This window comes from Siniperca chuatsi, linkage group LG13 (assembly GCF_020085105.1).
Source record: "Siniperca chuatsi isolate FFG_IHB_CAS linkage group LG13, ASM2008510v1, whole genome shotgun sequence".
NCBI lineage: Eukaryota > Metazoa > Chordata > Actinopteri > Centrarchiformes > Sinipercidae > Siniperca > Siniperca chuatsi.
The window spans coordinates 10001-27500 of record NC_058054.1 but is presented as its reverse complement, the minus strand read 5'-3'; the positions used below and the strand labels follow the sequence as shown (position 1 = coordinate 27500).

General features: G+C 40.8%; 1 protein-coding gene across 14 annotated transcripts in view; it reads left to right on the top strand.

Annotated features, from left to right (window-relative positions):
* The first annotated feature begins 3895 nt into the window (after window positions 1-3895).
* The window catches only part of amph (amphiphysin), a 21873-nt gene continuing 8268 nt past the window's right edge, over window positions 3896-17500 (top strand). For 2 of the 14 annotated variants that reach the window (XM_044219507.1, XM_044219506.1), the window contains exons 1-17: window positions 3896-4059; window positions 6090-6170; window positions 6955-7009; window positions 7285-7379; window positions 8010-8105; window positions 8190-8297; window positions 8802-8887; window positions 9651-9726; window positions 10086-10168; window positions 10358-10496; window positions 12274-12393; window positions 12515-12598; window positions 13103-13129; window positions 14033-14056; window positions 14759-16612; window positions 16908-16937; window positions 17462-17500. The exon at window positions 17462-17500 is cut by the window's right edge and continues 3 nt beyond it. In XM_044219507.1, the coding sequence (XP_044075442.1) occupies window positions 3991-4059; window positions 6090-6170; window positions 6955-7009; window positions 7285-7379; window positions 8010-8105; window positions 8190-8297; window positions 8802-8887; window positions 9651-9726; window positions 10086-10168; window positions 10358-10496; window positions 12274-12393; window positions 12515-12598; window positions 13103-13129; window positions 14033-14056; window positions 14759-16612; window positions 16908-16937; window positions 17462-17500 (3066 nt within the window). In that variant the 5' untranslated portion in view covers window positions 3896-3990. The remainder of the gene's footprint in view (window positions 4060-6089; window positions 6171-6954; window positions 7010-7284; window positions 7380-8009; window positions 8106-8189; window positions 8298-8801; window positions 8888-9650; window positions 9727-10085; window positions 10169-10357; window positions 10497-12273; window positions 12394-12514; window positions 12599-13102; window positions 13130-14032; window positions 14057-14758; window positions 16613-16907; window positions 16938-17461) is intronic. The other 12 variants (XM_044219512.1, XM_044219508.1, XM_044219503.1 and 9 more) reach the window with 11 other exon arrangements.

Sequence of the window (17500 nt, the reverse complement as noted above, 5' to 3'; positions counted from 1 at the left end):
TATTCTTCTCCTCCTCCTCTTCCTCCTCTCCACCCTCCAAGAACTGGGAGTCTCAGCTCAACTCTCCATTACCATTGAGAACTCTGTGGTGTCCCTGGCTCAGACTGCAAGACCGATTCAAGACACAGGTCTTTGCCTAACGTGCTGCGAATGGCTCAGGCCTGTCTTACATTCAGGATACGGTCAAACCATACAGCCCAGTCCGTCCACTACGTTCTGTTACTGCCAATTGGCTTGCTACTTCCTCACTACAAGGAGGGCCGAGCTACACAAGTCCCAAGTCCAGACCAACAAGTCTCTAGTCAAGTCCAAGTCCAAGAGTTATAACAAATAAGAGAAGGAGGTAGAGGGAAGGAAAGGGGGAGGAAGAAACTGGTTTCTATAAATGATCAAAGGGTTAGTGTTAAAAGGACAGGGGTAAGTAAATGTGAGGATGGTAATGTAAGGTTATGTGTATGTGTGTGCAGGTGTGAGTATGGAGGTGTGGCTGTCTTAGTGGCATTCGCTAACAGGCAAAAGATGTGCAATAAATGGAGTTCAGTTTTTCTTCTTCTTCTTTTTGCCTTCTTAGAGAGGCAGTTATTTTTTCCATTGCTATGCGTTCTGTTTGAGCAATGATTGATGTTTATTGTTTGTTTGGATTTCCAGTTTGTAAGGATGGTTTTCTTCTTCTAGGGCAACTAGTGTGGGTTTTGTGTGTTTTGGTGGAAGTTGAACTGAGGATGAATCGCCAATTATGCACAATGAGGGAGAGAGGATTGCTGCTACCCAAGATTTTGGAGAACTTCTGTGTTTCCTTAAACCAGAAGTGCTGTACAGGTGGAAAAGAACAATAAAGAGTGAAGGTAGTCGTCTGTGATGCCCATAGTGCAATGTGAACATTTATCTGTGTTAGAGAGACCTATTTTGTACATTATTGTATTGAGTGGTGTGTGTTCTATAAAACATCTCATGATCGGATCTACAAGCAGGTGGCTGGAGTGGATTGTTCATTATATTCAGGGTTTTGGGGGAATGGACTAGTATTGGTACAGCATGGTTAGAGAGAGCCTGAAGTCCTCTTTCAAGTAGAAGGTTGCCCCCCCCCCCACACACACACTGATGCACCACCAGGTGCAGACTCACCTGCAGGTGGTTCTTCTTTAGTAAAGTTTTAACTGCCATCTGAAAAATGCCATATCAACAGATATCAGAATCAGAAATACTTTATTAGATATGGCATTTTGTTACTGATGGAGCTGTTGTGCTTTTTGTCATCTGTTCCACTCACCTCAAGACAAACTGCTGAGTCTGTTTTAATTTCTTTTTATTTTTTAAATTATATTTTGTTGGTGTTTTTTTAATGGTTGTTTGTTTTAGGCTGTGTTATATCAGTGGGTAGAGGTTGAAAGGTTTTGTCTTTTGTGTGTCACTGAGGGAAAGAAAAATAGAGAGATCTTTGATATTAAAACAAGTCTTCAGCCTGTCACTGCTTCCTGTTCAGGCTGTTGTCCCACCTGCAGTGAGTCTTTCTGATTACAGAAGTTTGTCCTCAGTATTCAGTCAGTGCTTGTGGCCAGAAAACAACATTATCATAGTTTAGTTGTAGTCTAGTCTGTTCCCTATGAGTGCTGGCAGAGAGGGACCCTGATACATCTGATATAATCTGCCATCAGAGAAGCTTGTCATTTAAACCGGTGAAAGACAAAAATGAGAAGTCTGCTTATTTTATTGAAATTTCTGAAAGTTTTCTGGTACAGGTTATAAATCGTCCACACCAAACTCTACAACAAAAAACCATACAACAAAAAGTACCACAATATACTTATTTAAAATCACAATCATTTTACAAATGATCACAAATCAGCTTCATAATTATACAAAATACCCTGTGTGGACCAAAATTTATCCAATCTGTTTTTAAAAGAGTTAACTTTAGGAGTCCGCACTACATCCTTTGGAAGCTCATTCCATGCTTTTACAGCACTGTGAAGAAGTTTTTTCTCTTTTCAGAGAATCACATTAGTGGGAATAACTTTAAGGAGTTCCCTCTTAACTCCTACCTCATACCTATTATTCCAAAAGTGGATGACACAGAATATATGTCGTCACAGCCGAGTGATGTCATATATTCTGTGAACAAGTTTATAGACCTCATGTCTCCTCTATACCAGAGTTGGTCATTGTAATTTTCTTAAACCTCTCTTCATATGCCATCTCTTTCAGACCTGGAATTAGTTTAGTAGCTCTTCTCTGAACCTTCTCAAATTTTTTCTGTATATTTGAATTTATAAGGACACCAGACCAAACTTGCAAATTCATGATAAGATCTCACCAAGGATTTATATAATGGTAAAACTATTTCACTGCATACATTTTGAAAAGTTCTTCTAATTATTGCCAGCATAGAGTTCGCCTTTTTATTTTTTTCTGAAATGTGGAATTCAAGTGAACTAGCAACTACTACACGATATCCTTTTCCTCTTCCACTTGCTGAACCACCAATTCTCGAACTGTGTAATTATCCATGTTGTCATTTGTTTTCCAAATGTGTAAATGTTTACATTTTTCTGGATTTAATTTCACTAACCACTGATCACACCAATTACTCATGCTATGGAGATCTTCTTGAAGATGGGCTGTAACAGTGTCCATAGTAATTATTCTATATATTATGGGATCGTCCATAAAAAGATACGCATCAGATTGTACCACACTTGGTAAATCGTTTATATAGACAACAAAGAGTACAGGGCCCAGCACTGATCCCTGTGGAACTCCAGAGGTCACCGGTTTCCAGTCTGAAGTGGCCCCAATGACCACCTCCTGCTGTTTCCTATTACGTAAAAAGTCCTGTGTCCAGTCTGTAACTCTGTTGTAGGATTTTAATTTTGACAATAGTCTTTTATGAGGAACTGTATCAAAAGCTTTTTGGAAGTCTATATATTTGCAATCGACTGACTGTCCTCTATCCAAAGCTGCTGACCACTTATCAAGAACCGTGAGAAGCTGAAGTCGATCTTGCAGATATAAAACCAGACTGCTCATTACTAAAAAGTCAGTTTGACTTCATATGGCCATCAATATACGTCCTGATTAGATGTTCCATTGTCTTACATACTACAGATGTCAGACTAACTGGTCTGTAGTTTCCTGCTAATGATTTGTTTTCTTTTTAAAAAATTGCACTAATTTGTGCCTCTTTTCGTTCACAGGCTTATACCTGAATGTTTTAATGTGATGATGTGCGCCTCACACGCCTTTCCCTCCTGCTGGTGCAGTATGATTGGCTGCTGTGGGGTTGATTTGTTGTATCCAGGAGTTGATTCGTTGCACTTTCTTTACAACATAAACTTTAATGTTTGGACTTGGGGGGAATATCAGGTCATCCAGTCAAAGGGTTAAAGTCCAAGTGAAGTCACAAGTGACTGGTGTTAAAGTCCAAGTTGAGTTGCAAGTGTTTTATGATTTTTAATTTTCATTCATATAAACCGACATTTCATACTTGATTAAAAACAGATTCTGAAGTGTTGCCGTCTTTAAATTCAGCATCAAAACTACAACAACTTGAATTTATCTGATTCCTGCTGTTTGATGACGTTTGTCTAACCATTCAGCAGTTCTTACATCATTTCCTGTTGTTTACTGGACATCACAGTCAAAAAGGGAACCCAAAAATAGCACATGTATAATCTTCTCTACCTGTACACAAACACCTGCAGATTAACTGCTGAGACACAAGGAGGCATGATGATGAATGCACTCACATGGAAACTGACTGGATTTATTCAACCTGAAACTGATCTAAAATACTGTGTTTCATTAAAACGATAGAAACTTGGAGGTTAACTGAAACAAGTGTTGTCGCTTTAAGCCCCGCCCCCTCCACACACACACACACACACACACACACACACACACACACACACACGCACACACACACCTCCCCCTCTTGTCAGCACGTCTCTCTCTCCCGTTGTTAATCCGCCTCTCTCTCTCTCCACAGTCATCATGGCGGAAATCAAAACGGGAATCTTCGCTAAAAACGTGCAGAAACGGCTGAACCGAGCGCAGGAGAAGGTAAGAGCTGATGATGATGATGATGATGATGATGATGATGGAGGGATGGAGAAGGAGGTGACGGTGGAGGACAGATGGAGGAGGACAGCGATATATGGATGTGTGACTGGTTGGAGGCTGCGGGCCTGTGGAGCTTTTCTTTCTGGCATTATTAAAGTCTTCTCCAGTGTTATTTATTTATTTATTTATTAGCAGATATTGATCCACACGGAGCGGGTGTCGTCATGATGTTTCCGTTAAAATCAGCATATTAAAAACAATAAAATCATCAGAAACTGACGGAGAGCGTTTTGATTGGCTGATGCAGACCGGGCGGATTAACATTGTAACACCTTGTGATGACGTCACATGTGCGGTGAAACATGTCACGCATTTATTTCATGTTTTAAATAAATGACGGCGAGGAGGTGTTTTCCTGCTCCAAGGTCGGCAGAAAGGGGAGGGGGAAGCCCATCTGTGGCGTGATGACGTCACTTCTGACGCCAGATCAGCTACCTGCACGTTATTTATAGGAGAGGACTGCAGTCAATAAATGTATGGGTATAGATTTATATAGATATACTGACTGTAAACTGCGTAGCAATACACACATTCATACATATACACACACATATATACATACATACATAACATAACACATAACATAAAAAGATGTAATAAAATATTTCCAAAGGTGTGAGGGTGTACTCACCTCTGTGAGATCCTGCAGGTCCCACATTACGCCAGTGTTGGCCAGTCTACACTGGTTCCCAGTATCTTGCAGAACTGATTTTAAACCTATAAAGCACTACGTGGGCTTGCACCGCTGTATATTTCTGAGTAACCACGGTGAGATCACTGAGGTCCACCGACCGAGGCCTTGTGGCTGTCGAGAACCAGGTTCTAAACCAAAGGTGACCTTGCTGTTGCAGTTGTGGCTCCCATCTTCCCCGAGTTTTAAAAAACGCAGTCAGTAGAATATTTGTTTCATAAGCACTTTTGCCTTCTGTGTAGTTGTTTTTGTTTCACCTTGTAACTCTGGTTTCGAAAGGCGTTTTATAAATAAAGTTTACTTACTTACTATTTACTTTGAGAAAGTTCAACAGGTTCAATTAAAGGAGTTTTATTTTATTCAAGCTTTGCGTTACCAGTTTGAAATCGGGTTTGAATTAGTTTAAGTTTATGCTTCTTCTTGTTAATCTGAGTTCGTGATGGCGTCTGTCTTTGAGCACATCACCCGTTAACCCTTGACAAAAGTTGACATTACACAGATACACTTGAATTCATGCTGACCAGCGCCTTATATGGGCTGACAGGGAACCAATGAGATTGCAGCAAACATTTGAGAAGAAGAGTCCAACAAGGACAGACAAGGTTTTGTTGCTGATAGTGTCAAGCTGCTGACAGTAACGTCTGCCACGCTGTGTCGATCACGGTTTCCTTCAGCTGGAACAGAAAGTCCTCTGTGCTGCATTCAGGGACATGTTTAGCAGGTTGATCTGAGGTGCCGCTGGGTTTCATCCAGAAATATAACCCAGGCACTCCGCCTATTAAATATTAAGCACACGACGGAGTCACTGTGAGCCGAGCTGCTTCACAGTTCAGAGTTCATTAGTTTTAATCTGCGTTTCAAATATAGTTCTGTTTCTCTGCTTGGTTCTAAGGTGGAAGAACATTTCCTGTTTCACTCAAACAAATGTACTCTCTGCTCTTCAGGACACGCTGGCGTGAAGCTGTGGCTAAGTTCTTCATGCAAGCAAACATCTTCTAGTGGTTTACTGTCTGTCCACAGCACTGGAGGCTGCTGTCACGACTTTTAGTACAGCAACAAATCTGAGTCTTTGATGTTTTCGGATGCTGTTTATTTTTTATTACAATAAACAGACATGTTTTTTAAAATCTTGCACTCGCATGCATGTTGATGTCTAGGATGTTTAAATACAAAGTTATCTGAATAACTAAAATGTAACTCAGCTGTCTAATTAGGAAAAAAGATGTCTTATGTGTCTCATGTCAGCATGATAAATCTATATCATTGTATCATTTCTCAGGTGCTGCAGAAACTGGGAAAAGCAGACGAGACCAAAGATGAGCAGTTTGAACAGGTGGTCGTCAACTTCAGGAGACAGGAGGTGAGAGGCGTTTACAGACCAGCTGTAAAGTTTGTTTTTCTGTAAACTGTTGAAATTATTTGACAACTGCTTTATTGGCAACGGCCATGTTCACAACACTCTTCCTGTGCAACGACAACAACAACGACAACAACGACAACAACAACACATCCTGTTTTTTTTACAAAAAGAGCCCACACTTCCTCCCAATACATGATAATATGTACACTCTCAGACAGGCAGATATTTGGCCAACTGAATATAATGCAACCAGTATGAAAATATTATACAGATGTTATAGCACATAGTATTGGACACATTAACACGTCGACCTGATGATGGCGCTAGAAAAGTCAGAGGATCACCAAAGTTATTACAGTTTATCCTGAGGGGAACATGAACGATGAAGCACATTTCATCACAATCATCCAACAGCTGTTGATGTTTCAGTCTGGACCAAAGTGGAGGACAGACTGATATTAACATCCACAGAGTCACGATGTTACGATGTTATCTGTGACTGAAGATAAGAAACACAACTTCCATCTAAAGATCAGGATATTATTGGCTCACAGAGATGTTCCTGCTGCTGTTAATGTTTGCTCAGGAAATATTAAAACAGGAACATCAGAGGTAGTGCTGAAACTGTAACCAGTTAGTTAATCTTTGCCCTACATGAACCCGACGGCAGCTTCACCTGTTAGAGAAAAATACCCGAAAACCCTTCTGAAGGACAACAGGGTGTCATCATGTTTCACAAAAGTAAAATGACTGATGAACGATATTTTCACGTGTGTTCTGTCAGTCTGAAGGTTCTCGGCTGCAGAGGGAGATGAAGTCCTACATGTCTTCCATTAAAGGTGAGAAGGAGTCTTTATTGTTCAGTCTCTTATAAACATATCCACATACATCATACGTCAAATTAAACATATACATTAAATATATGAACAAATAGATGTTTTTATGAACATGTACTTGAGCTATATTTTGTTTGTCACAAATCTTCATACTGCTCGTCCAAAATTATTTTAAAGTACTCTAAAGTTGATTTTTGACTTGTTTCATAGAAGTTAAATACGTTTGAAAAAGTCACCATGACAACGTCCGTCAGCTGACTGTATTTTTGTTCCTGCAGGGATGCAGCAGGCCTCCATCAACCTGACACAGTCTCTGCATGAAGTCTACGAACCAGACTGGCATGGAAAAGATGACGTCATGGTCATTGGGAAGGTCAGAGTCATGAAAACACTCACATGACAGAATGACAAGCAAATGCATAACACAGACATGACATGATGACACCCGAACGCACCACAAAAACATGACAGGGTGACACCTGAACGCACTGCACAAACATGAGAGGGCAACACCTGAACGCACCACACAAACATGACATGACGACAAGCAAACGCATAACACAGACATGACAGGGTGACACCTGAACATACCACACAAACGCCAACTTGTCGTAGTGGGGGGGTTTGTGCATCCCAAGACAAACTGGTCCCAAGTGCCAGACTAACAGTGATTCTCAGACCTCACATGAATCAGCAGCAGCACCTCCCCAGAAACAGGGAGACCCCCTCCTGGAGCCAGATCTGGGAATGGAGCTCGCCGGTGAGTGTCTGGTGGCCGCGCCTTGACCCATGGGGCCCGGCCAGGCACAGCCTGATAAACTATATGGAGCCACCGCCCGCAGGGATAAGCTTTGGGGTCGGGGCGTTGTTAGCCGAATGGCAGGCAAAGGCGGGGACGTAGACATGCTGATCCCTGGCATCGTAGCTCGTACAGAATAATTTGTTTCAAAAAAAGTTCTGATGTGTCGCTGTGACAGCATGAGTTGTTGTGTGTTTCCTGCAGGACTGTGATGCATTGTGGGAAGACTTCCATAACAAATTGGTGGACTCGACGCTGCTGAACCTGGACGCATACCTGCAACAGTTTCCAGACCTCAAAGTAACAAACAGTTTGTCTTTCAATTAAAAAATATTTTACAGTGTTGATGTAGAAACTAAGAACTGAAACTTCGTGACGTTTCAGACTCGTGTCGCCAAAAGAAGCCGGAAACTCATCGACTACGACAGCGCTCGACATCACGTTGAAACTCTGCAGGTGTCAGGGATGAAGAATGACCGCAAGATGATGAAGGTGAGTCCACACATCTGTAATTAAACATGGATTAGAGGATATGTCACCTGTAGAGGTGTTCTATACCACCTGTGGTATATGTTATCTGTTCAGGTGTTACATTTTACATGTTCAGATGTTATATTTTATATGTTCAGATGTTATATTTTATGTGTTCAGGTGTTACATTTTATCTGTTCAGGTGTTATATTTTATGTTCAAGTGTTATATTGTATGTGTTCAGGTGTTATATTGTATGTGTTCAGGTGTTATATTGTATGTTCAGGTGTTATATTTTATGTGTTCAGGTGTTACATATTATCTGTTCAGGTGTTATATTGTATGTTCAGGTGTTATATTGTATGTGTTCAGGTGTTATATTGTATGTGTTCAGGTGTTATATTTTATGTGTTCAGGTGTTATATTGTATGTGTTCAGGTGTTATATTTTATGTTCAGGTGTTATATTTTATGTGTTCAGGTGTTATATGAAGGTCATTTTGTTAAACAGACTTGTTTTTTGCAGGCTGAAGAAGAGTTAAAAAAGGCTCAGAAAGTGTTTGATGAGCTGAACGTCGGTTTACAGGATGAACTGCCAACTCTGTGGGACAGGTGAGTCAAACCACACATACACCTGTCTGACAGCACCATATTACACTTTGTTACTGCTGAACAGGAAGTGATCACTGAACACTACATTGTGTAGAGTTTGATTACATGTTTCTGAGGAAACTGAGCTGCAGCATTATGGGGTGTTTTTTGTGCCACTTAGGTGTCTATCGTTGCCCCCTGTTGTATTTGATGGAGAAACTGACAGTACGTGTGACGTCATGACATAGCGGCGGTGGCAACGTACCATAATTGTGAACCATGAGAATGATTATCATAGTTCAAACAGAAACGTGATTCTGATCACAATGTGTGGCTGATTCAAACAGTCTTCACTGATTATAAACCTGAGTCAGCTTCCAGTAACACTCGTGGTACAATACCAACATTTTATTGAAAGTCAAAGATTTCTGATTGGCTTAGACTGTAAAAAATGGTCGGAAAAACAGGCTACTATACATAACCTGCAGAAGCTTCAGGTATTGATTATAGACATTTTTCAGGTTCCTTATTCTCTCTTAATGTTTAGTCGTCCTTAGATGTTTATGAGCTGACTGACCTTCCATAACAAACTTTCCAGGACTGCTTCTGTCTATACTGTTGACACTTCATCTGTTGTAAAATGTGTGGACACCCACTGAGGAAATGTTCAAGAAGCAGATGAGTTTATTAAGCAATGTTTTAATCATCTGGAGAAAAACAATGACACAATGACACAGAATCACCAGCAATCACCAACTCTAACTTTTCTCTTTCTGCTCTGCAGCCGTGTTAGCTTCTACATCAGCACCTTTAAGAGTGTGACAAATCTGGAGGCCAGATTTCACCGCGAGATCTCTCTGGTGAGGGGGGCGGGGTTTTCAATTTGTCTTTGATTCACTACTTTGTTTTTTCAACATCAACTAAGACAGTAAACAATAAAAAGTTTTAGAGCTGCTTTGAATGCTAAATAATCCCGAGGAACATTCGGACAGACAGATGGTGTTCAATCTGAACCATCACTGACATCAGCTGTGCGACCAATAGGGTCAGGGCACTCTGTGTCACATGTTACCTGGGGAGAGGTGCTTATGTGGATGGTAAAGTGTGAAGCTCACATTTTATACAAAGGTGAACTGAGTGATTGTTTTTGGACTTTATGGTTTTTTATTATAGAATGATAGAAACAGAAAAATAACTACATTTTTTTCTAACCCTCCAGGTATGTAGGCAGCTGTATGAAGTGATGACCAAACTGGGTGAGCAGCACTCTGACAAAATGTTCACCATCCAAGGAGCTCCAAGGTCCGTACGAGTTTTCACTAAATCAGTCTTAAACACATAGATAATAAACTCAGTTATACCAAGTCCACTTTATGTCATCAAGTTAAAACACCTGCGATACAGGGCTTTGTTTGTAACATCTGACACTGGCCAGCCAATCAGAAGACTCTGACATCATGTGATCATTGTGGTTTCTGTCTCGTTCCTCAGTGATTCAGGACCACTACGACTCGCTAGAACCCCGTCACCACCAGAAGATGAGAGTCCACCTGAGAGTCCAGACAACAGCTCCAATCACATGCTCCGCCCCGTCTCACCTGGACCACCACGGCCCAAATCCCCGACACAGGTAGATCTAATCTTAAATCAGACCAGATCCAAAACAGACGTAGATCTAATGTGAACTGGATCCAGATCTCTATCACAGGTAGACGTTAGATGTTATTGGCCTGGACCAAATGATTTATATAGTTTATATAAATGTCTAGATGATGTAATACGACAATAATACGATAATATAACAGTGATTGATAGATCATATAATAGTGATTGATAGATCATATAACAGTGATTGATAGATCATATAACAGTGATTGATAGATCATATAACAGTGATTGATAGAACATATAACAGTGATAGATCATACAACAGTGATTGATAGATCATATAACAGTGATTGATAGATCATATAATAATGATAGATCATATAACAGTGATTGATAGAACATATAACAGTGATAGATCATACAACAGTGATTGATAGATCATATAACAGTGATTGATAGATAACAGTGAAATGACCTTAGAACCAGCAGACGTACTGTGTAGTGTTTCTATATATTTGACTGTTTGTTGGTTCAGTGGACTGTTCGAACCTCACAGTAACTTTCTGTGACTGTTTTTCTTTGCTGCACACTTTGTCTGTTAATTGGTGAGTGAACATGTAACACCAGTTTTTCTCATTTGTCTGTGTTATTACTGTGTGTGTTGAGTGAATATATGATACCAGTGTTGTTATATACAGTAGAGTTGATACCTGAACGTACAATACTGACCCGTGATCTAGTCATGAGATCTGACTTTCAGTGTTAGCCTTCGATAGCGTTTAATTGTTTGTCAAAGATATTTGGACAAATATGTGTATGTATGTATGTATGTATGTATGTGTATATGTAATGTGTGTGAAGTCATACAGTGTGTTTCTGGAGCATTGGTTCCCAGTCTTTTCTGTAACAGAGTCATTCAGCAGTTTTATATCAGTTCAACTTGTTGATGTTAGCTTACTGTTGATGAGTTGAACTGTCGCAGGTCACACCGTGCTGATATGACTATGGACTTTGTTGTCACATGATGCAATACTGCAACAGAAACAGTGAAGCTGCTCACAGCTGGAAAAAATGCACTCAAATGTGGATGGTGGTGAGATGGCTCTGCAACATCTCAAAAGCAAAAGTAATCAATGCCTCTGTGAACATTCATTCAGTGTCTGAAAATTGAGTCTAAATCTCTGGACTGGAGTGATTAATCCTTAAAAACTGTAATGTGATTTGCATTTGGCAGCAGTTTTCCAGACTTGCAGTGTGATTGACAAATTTTATTTCCTGTCAGTAAAAGGTATAGTACACTAATGTACTGTATACTACAGTCAGCATTAAGGTGCTTTTAGACAGCTCTCGAACGTGGATGGACAGTTGTGGCATCTCCAGCGTTTTTGTGGGAGTTCCTCAGCTGAAGCGATTCTGTTTCGGGACAAACCAGACTTTTAGAGGATCCCTCAGCTTTTGCAAGTTGGGCACCTTTCCTTTTACCCATAAAATAAATCTGTTAACCAGCAGTCATTGCAAGCGGCTGGCTGCTGATCAAATCTATATTCTATGACCGCGTCATTGATAAAGTCATCATAAATACAGTGGTAGTGCTTAACATCGTCCTTTTTTTCCACCGCGGTTTATTGGTTTATTTTTTCCAAATAATAATAGTTAATTATGATAATAACAGACCAACTGTGTCATCATTTTTGTGGCTCCATCCATCCTCTTTGTTTTAAAACCTTTAACTGTAAAATTGATCAGTAAAAGTAAAGAAATGCTTATCTACGATAACGACTCATCATGTTTTTTGGCAGCTTAAAAAGGGGCCGCCGGTGCCTCCACCACCAAAGGTCACACCTACCAAGGAGGTGGCAGAGGAGCAGATCATCGACCTGTTTGGAGGAGAATTTTTACCAGCACCTTCACCATCACAGGTCTGTGGAGTCCTCACAGATTTACTGTGTTCATTAACAATTCTTAAAACAAACGGAGACAACTAATGTGCACAGTGTGTTGTCTAAACATGCGTACCTGTTTTTGTTCTGTTATCCGTAGCCCAATGAACGACCAGGAGAATCTCTTCTCGACCTGGACTTCGATGCCTTTCAGGCAGATGAAAGTGTTTCGCCGATACCACAGGTTCTCTTCATTAACTGACAGCAGGACCAAAAACATTCACATTTCACCTGCAGCAGTTTGAACCAGAGTGTAGCCATGTACACCTGAACACGTGTGATTGGACAAAGCAGTGCCAGCACCACAAGCTGCACCAATACACTGGTCTTATTGAAATGAATGAAGAACAGTCTGAAAACTACTTTTTATTAGACCAGCGACTGATCGCCTGACAGGTAGACAGGTGACTGTTCAGAGTTTGATTTGTACTCTGTTGGTGTTTTAGCAAAATACAAAATAAGTCAAAATATATTAATACGTTTTAAATATTGGAGTGGAGATGTCTGGTCTCAGTCAAAAATCCAGTTTATCATTCCCAGTCTGTCCCACCATGAACTGTTATTGATACGAACCTGTTGATATTTGTCTTTTATTGGTATTAATCTGTTGATATTTATGATATTGATATGAATCTGTTGATATGTTTCTGTTATCTGTATACAATGTGTTGTGCTCTGGCCCTTTCAGACAGCTGTGCCGTGGGATATGTGGGCGGTGAGTAACGACTTCTCTCTTATTTAAGGCTGTTTAAAGAAATCATTTAACACTGTTTGTAATTATAAACTATGGAAGCGTATACTGGACTATGGAACTGTAAACTTGAAAATGAAAATGTTATTCCACAATAGCATTATAATTTTCAACATATGTATGTAAATCATAACCCGCTGCACAGTGGCCAGTATTCAAATTCAGACCCGCCTTGATGAGCGCACTGGCAGATTACGTTTTCACGTTGACCCCAGAAGATCGCGGGGTCACGTAGAGGCGCTGTTTGGCTCACTGTGTTTGAAAACTGGCCACTGTGCAGCAGCTTCAGTCTTTGAAGATTAAACGTCAAAATTCATTTTCAGATTGTTAGAATTTTTCATTTTGACTTAAATATCGCTTCGCATAAATGGAAAATCAGGTCACACTGTTTAAATTGCATTTTCAGCATCTGAATGAACATTTGAATTCTGGCCACTGTGCAGCGGGGCGCCACTTTTAAAATTAAACGTCAGGCAGCTTTTCCATTTGAATACAGTCGTAAAACGCCGTACGAGTATGTGGAAAAGAAAACTGGATTACTGCGTTTCATTTTAAGTTTTACTCAAATAACACGTGTGGAAAATTATAATGATGTTGTGGAATTACATTTATATTAATAAGTTTACATTATCATTTGAATATATAGGCTTCTATAATAAACATTTACTTCATCTTCTAAATGTACTGTCAGATTATTATTGATGGTAAAATGACACTTATTTGGAGATCAGGGGATGCATGAAAAAGTGAAGTTGATCAAGTAACTTTATATATTAATACTTTTCAAAAAAATAATGAATAAATACAATAGATCAGTGTGGTTGTCTCTGCAGATATGAACCATCTTTTATTACCTTTTTTTTTTAGGCAAATGCCCAAACAGCTCAGCCGGTAAGTATGCAGTCACACAACATCTGTTTTGTTTATCATCATCACCACAACCTGATCAATCACTGATGAAGAGCAAGTGTTAATTTAAAGTCACTGATTCCACAATGTTAATGTGCACTCTGTTGTACATCCATATATTCACATGTTCACTCTGTAGTACATCAGTAGTACTGTTTGCACAAAGATAACACTGATCAACAAATATCTTTTCCTGTGGTGGCGTTTTGTTTGTCTTTTAAGTAAGTTTGCACTCTTGGATTTCTAAATACACTTTTATGATTTTGATGCAGGTGAATTTGTTTCAGTTTTCCACAAAGTGAGGAGAGATGTAGGCTACTGTAGCTCTGGTGACCATGTTTGTAGTTTTTAAAAGGTCCTACTGAACAGGCTTATTAAGCAGAAAACAAGTTCAAGTTCTTGCAGTGAAAGTCACTGGCAGTGAAATTCTTAATTCTCAGGTTCCCTCCAACAATCCTCAAACAATATGTATAAAAAGAATATCAGTCAAGTAAAAGAGAATCATAAGACATAAAATAGTGCAGAAGTTAAAATATTGGAATAAAATAAAATACAATAAAATAAAGTATAATACTGTGGTAGGCAGTCTGTCTTTGTGCAACCAGTCTCTGGATTCTTCCATCAGTGTTTAGAGCAGGGGAGGGCGGGTCAAACTTTAACCATTCAATCGCTGCCTTTCCCAAGCAGGCTGCAGACACCGGCTTCGTCGCTGACTGGTCCGCTGACTTTGGTTCATTGTCAGCAAATGGAGATGCTGCTCCAGGGACCGAGGCCCCTGCTGTGGGGCCAGAGGGGGCGCAGGGCGGGGCACAGGGTGGGGCTCAGGGCTGGCCCCAGGCAGACGGCTGGCAGCCGGGTGGAGACACAACTACACCTCCTCAGGACAGCGAGCCAGCCACAGCAGCTGAAGAAGAGGTTAGCAGCTGGGACTCTCAAACTAACCCCAACCTTCATCCCTCTGCAGTCAGAGGTGATGAAGATGAGATAAGGCAGGCAGATTCAGGGGCAGATACAGCAGGGCAGGCGGGCCGCAGGAAGTCCACCCCAGGACTTATATTCACCAATGAGTATGGTGAACAGATTGAGGAAAGCACAGAGGGCAGAGAAGACAAGTGGTCCAGGTCTCCAGATGGGTCTGGGTCTGAATATGAAAGTTTTGAGGAGTGGGGTGATGGAGGACAGGGGGGAGGCTGGGCGAGTGCAGATGATGAACTTTCATATGAAGATTGTCCCCCAGTGAACGCCTCCGAGGGGTGGGGAGTTGGATATGATGGTGAAGCAGCAGATTGGTCTCAAACAGTAGAACAGGTTTCACCAGAGAGCGACGCAGCAGACAGAAACTGTTCAGCTGAAGAAAAAGAAACTGATCTTACATCAGTTTACAGCGATCATTCTGAAACTCCAGGGAAAGGAGACAAAAGAGTTTTTACATCTAAAACACAAGGAGGAGGTGCGTTTGATTCCGATCCTTTTGCTGAAACACAGGGACGAGGTGCATTTGATTCCGATCCTTTTGCTGAAACACAAGGAGGTGGTGCGGTTGATTCCGATCCTTTTGCTGAAACACAGGGACGAGGTGCGTTTGATTCCGATCCTTTTGCTGAAACACAGGGACGAGGTGCGTTTGATTCCGATCCTTTTGCTGAAACACAGGGAGGAGGTGTGTTTGATTCAGATCCCTCACCTGAAACACAGGGAGGAGGTGTGTTTGATTCCGATCCTTTTGCTGAAACACAAGGAGGTGGTGCGGTTGATTCCGATCCTTTTGCTGAAACACAGGGACGAGGTGCGTTTGATTCCGATCCTTTTGCTGAAACACAAGGACGAGGTGCATTTGATTCCGATCCTTTTGCTGAAACACAAGGAGGTGGTGCGGTTGATTCCGATCCTTTTGCTGAAACACAGGGAGGAGGTGCGTTTGATTCCGATCCTTTTGCTGAAACACAGGGACGAGGTGCGGTTGATTCCGATCCTTTTGCTGAAACACATGGAGGAGGTGCGTTTGATTCAGATCCTTTTGCTGAAACACAGGGAGGAGGTGCGGTTGATTCAGATCCTTTTGCTGAAACACAGGGAGGAGGTGCGTTTGATTCAGATCCTTTTGCTGAAACACAGGGAGAAGGTGCATTTGATTCAGATCATTTTGCTGAGACACAGTTTGGAGACAAGGGGGGTGGTTTTGAATTTGATCTATTTGCCGAGACCTCAGGAGAAGGTGGGGTTGTGGCCACTGGGGATAGAAGAAGCGGGTGGGATACAGACCCTTTTGCCAACAGTTTCCCAACAGCCTCTTCAGGGACTGAGGGTTCTGCCTCCAACACCACGTCCTGGCAGGAAGTTAGTGACAGCAGTGGCTTCGACTGTTCTGTCACTCACCAAAACTCTGCGAATGTCTCTGGAACAGCAGCAGAAGGAATTAAAGATGTAAATGTTCCCAGAATTCACAAAGAACCAGAAAATTCAGACATGTCCGAAGATGAGGCTGCAAACCGGAGATTTGGAAAGTTGTACCAAGAGCTAGATACAGAAAAGGAAGAGGTACTTGTCTTCCTCCTCTCTTCAGTGTGCTAGATTAGCGTAGAGTTGACTAGAAATAAATGAAAACCCCTTTCCTGCCTTCTACCTTCCCAGAGACTGAGAAACAAACAAAGTGAAAGTAGTTGTCCTAAAACCTGGATCCCAGCCTGAGCTCCTCCCGCCTCTCCTCTTGCTTGCTTTGTCTTCTTGTTCATTCCATACTTTCATTTTCACATTGAATCCATCTTTACAAATCTGAGACTCGTTTTACCTAAAGCCTTCTAATACTAATTTGTGTCTTTGCAATTTAATTTAGATGACCGATGCATTTAATGGATTTTCACAGGTAACTTTTCAAATTAAGCATACGTTTGCACCCATTGTCCAAATGAAACATTGAAATTTGCGTTTGCAGATATGAATTCAGAGTACAGTGATCTTTCAGTTATGGATAGTTCAGATCTAATTTAGTCCACAGGGACTTTTGATTTTGTCTAGTTAAATGTAATTTTTCTTGTTTGCTGTTGCTTTTACTGTTCAGCCTTCCAGTTGTAAGTTTAAATCTTTCAGATCCGGGTTAACTCTCAGTGGCCAAAGTTTAATTTCCTACCTACAAAGACTTTTCTCTCAATGGTCTCTTAATGTCTCTTCTGTGAATATCTCTTCTCTCAATGTCTCGTCTCTAAACGTCTCTTCTCTTAAAGTCCTGTCTCTAAATGTCTCTTCTCTTAACATCCTGTCTCTGTATGTCTCGTCTCTAAAAATTCTCTATAAATTCTTCTTCTGTGAATGCTAAATAATAATGTATTTCCTGGTCCTGATTGTCGGTTTTGACTCTTCTTCTCTATTTTTAACACGTGCACTCTGAAGGATGCCACTGCCCCATCATTTTTTGCGGATTTTGATAAG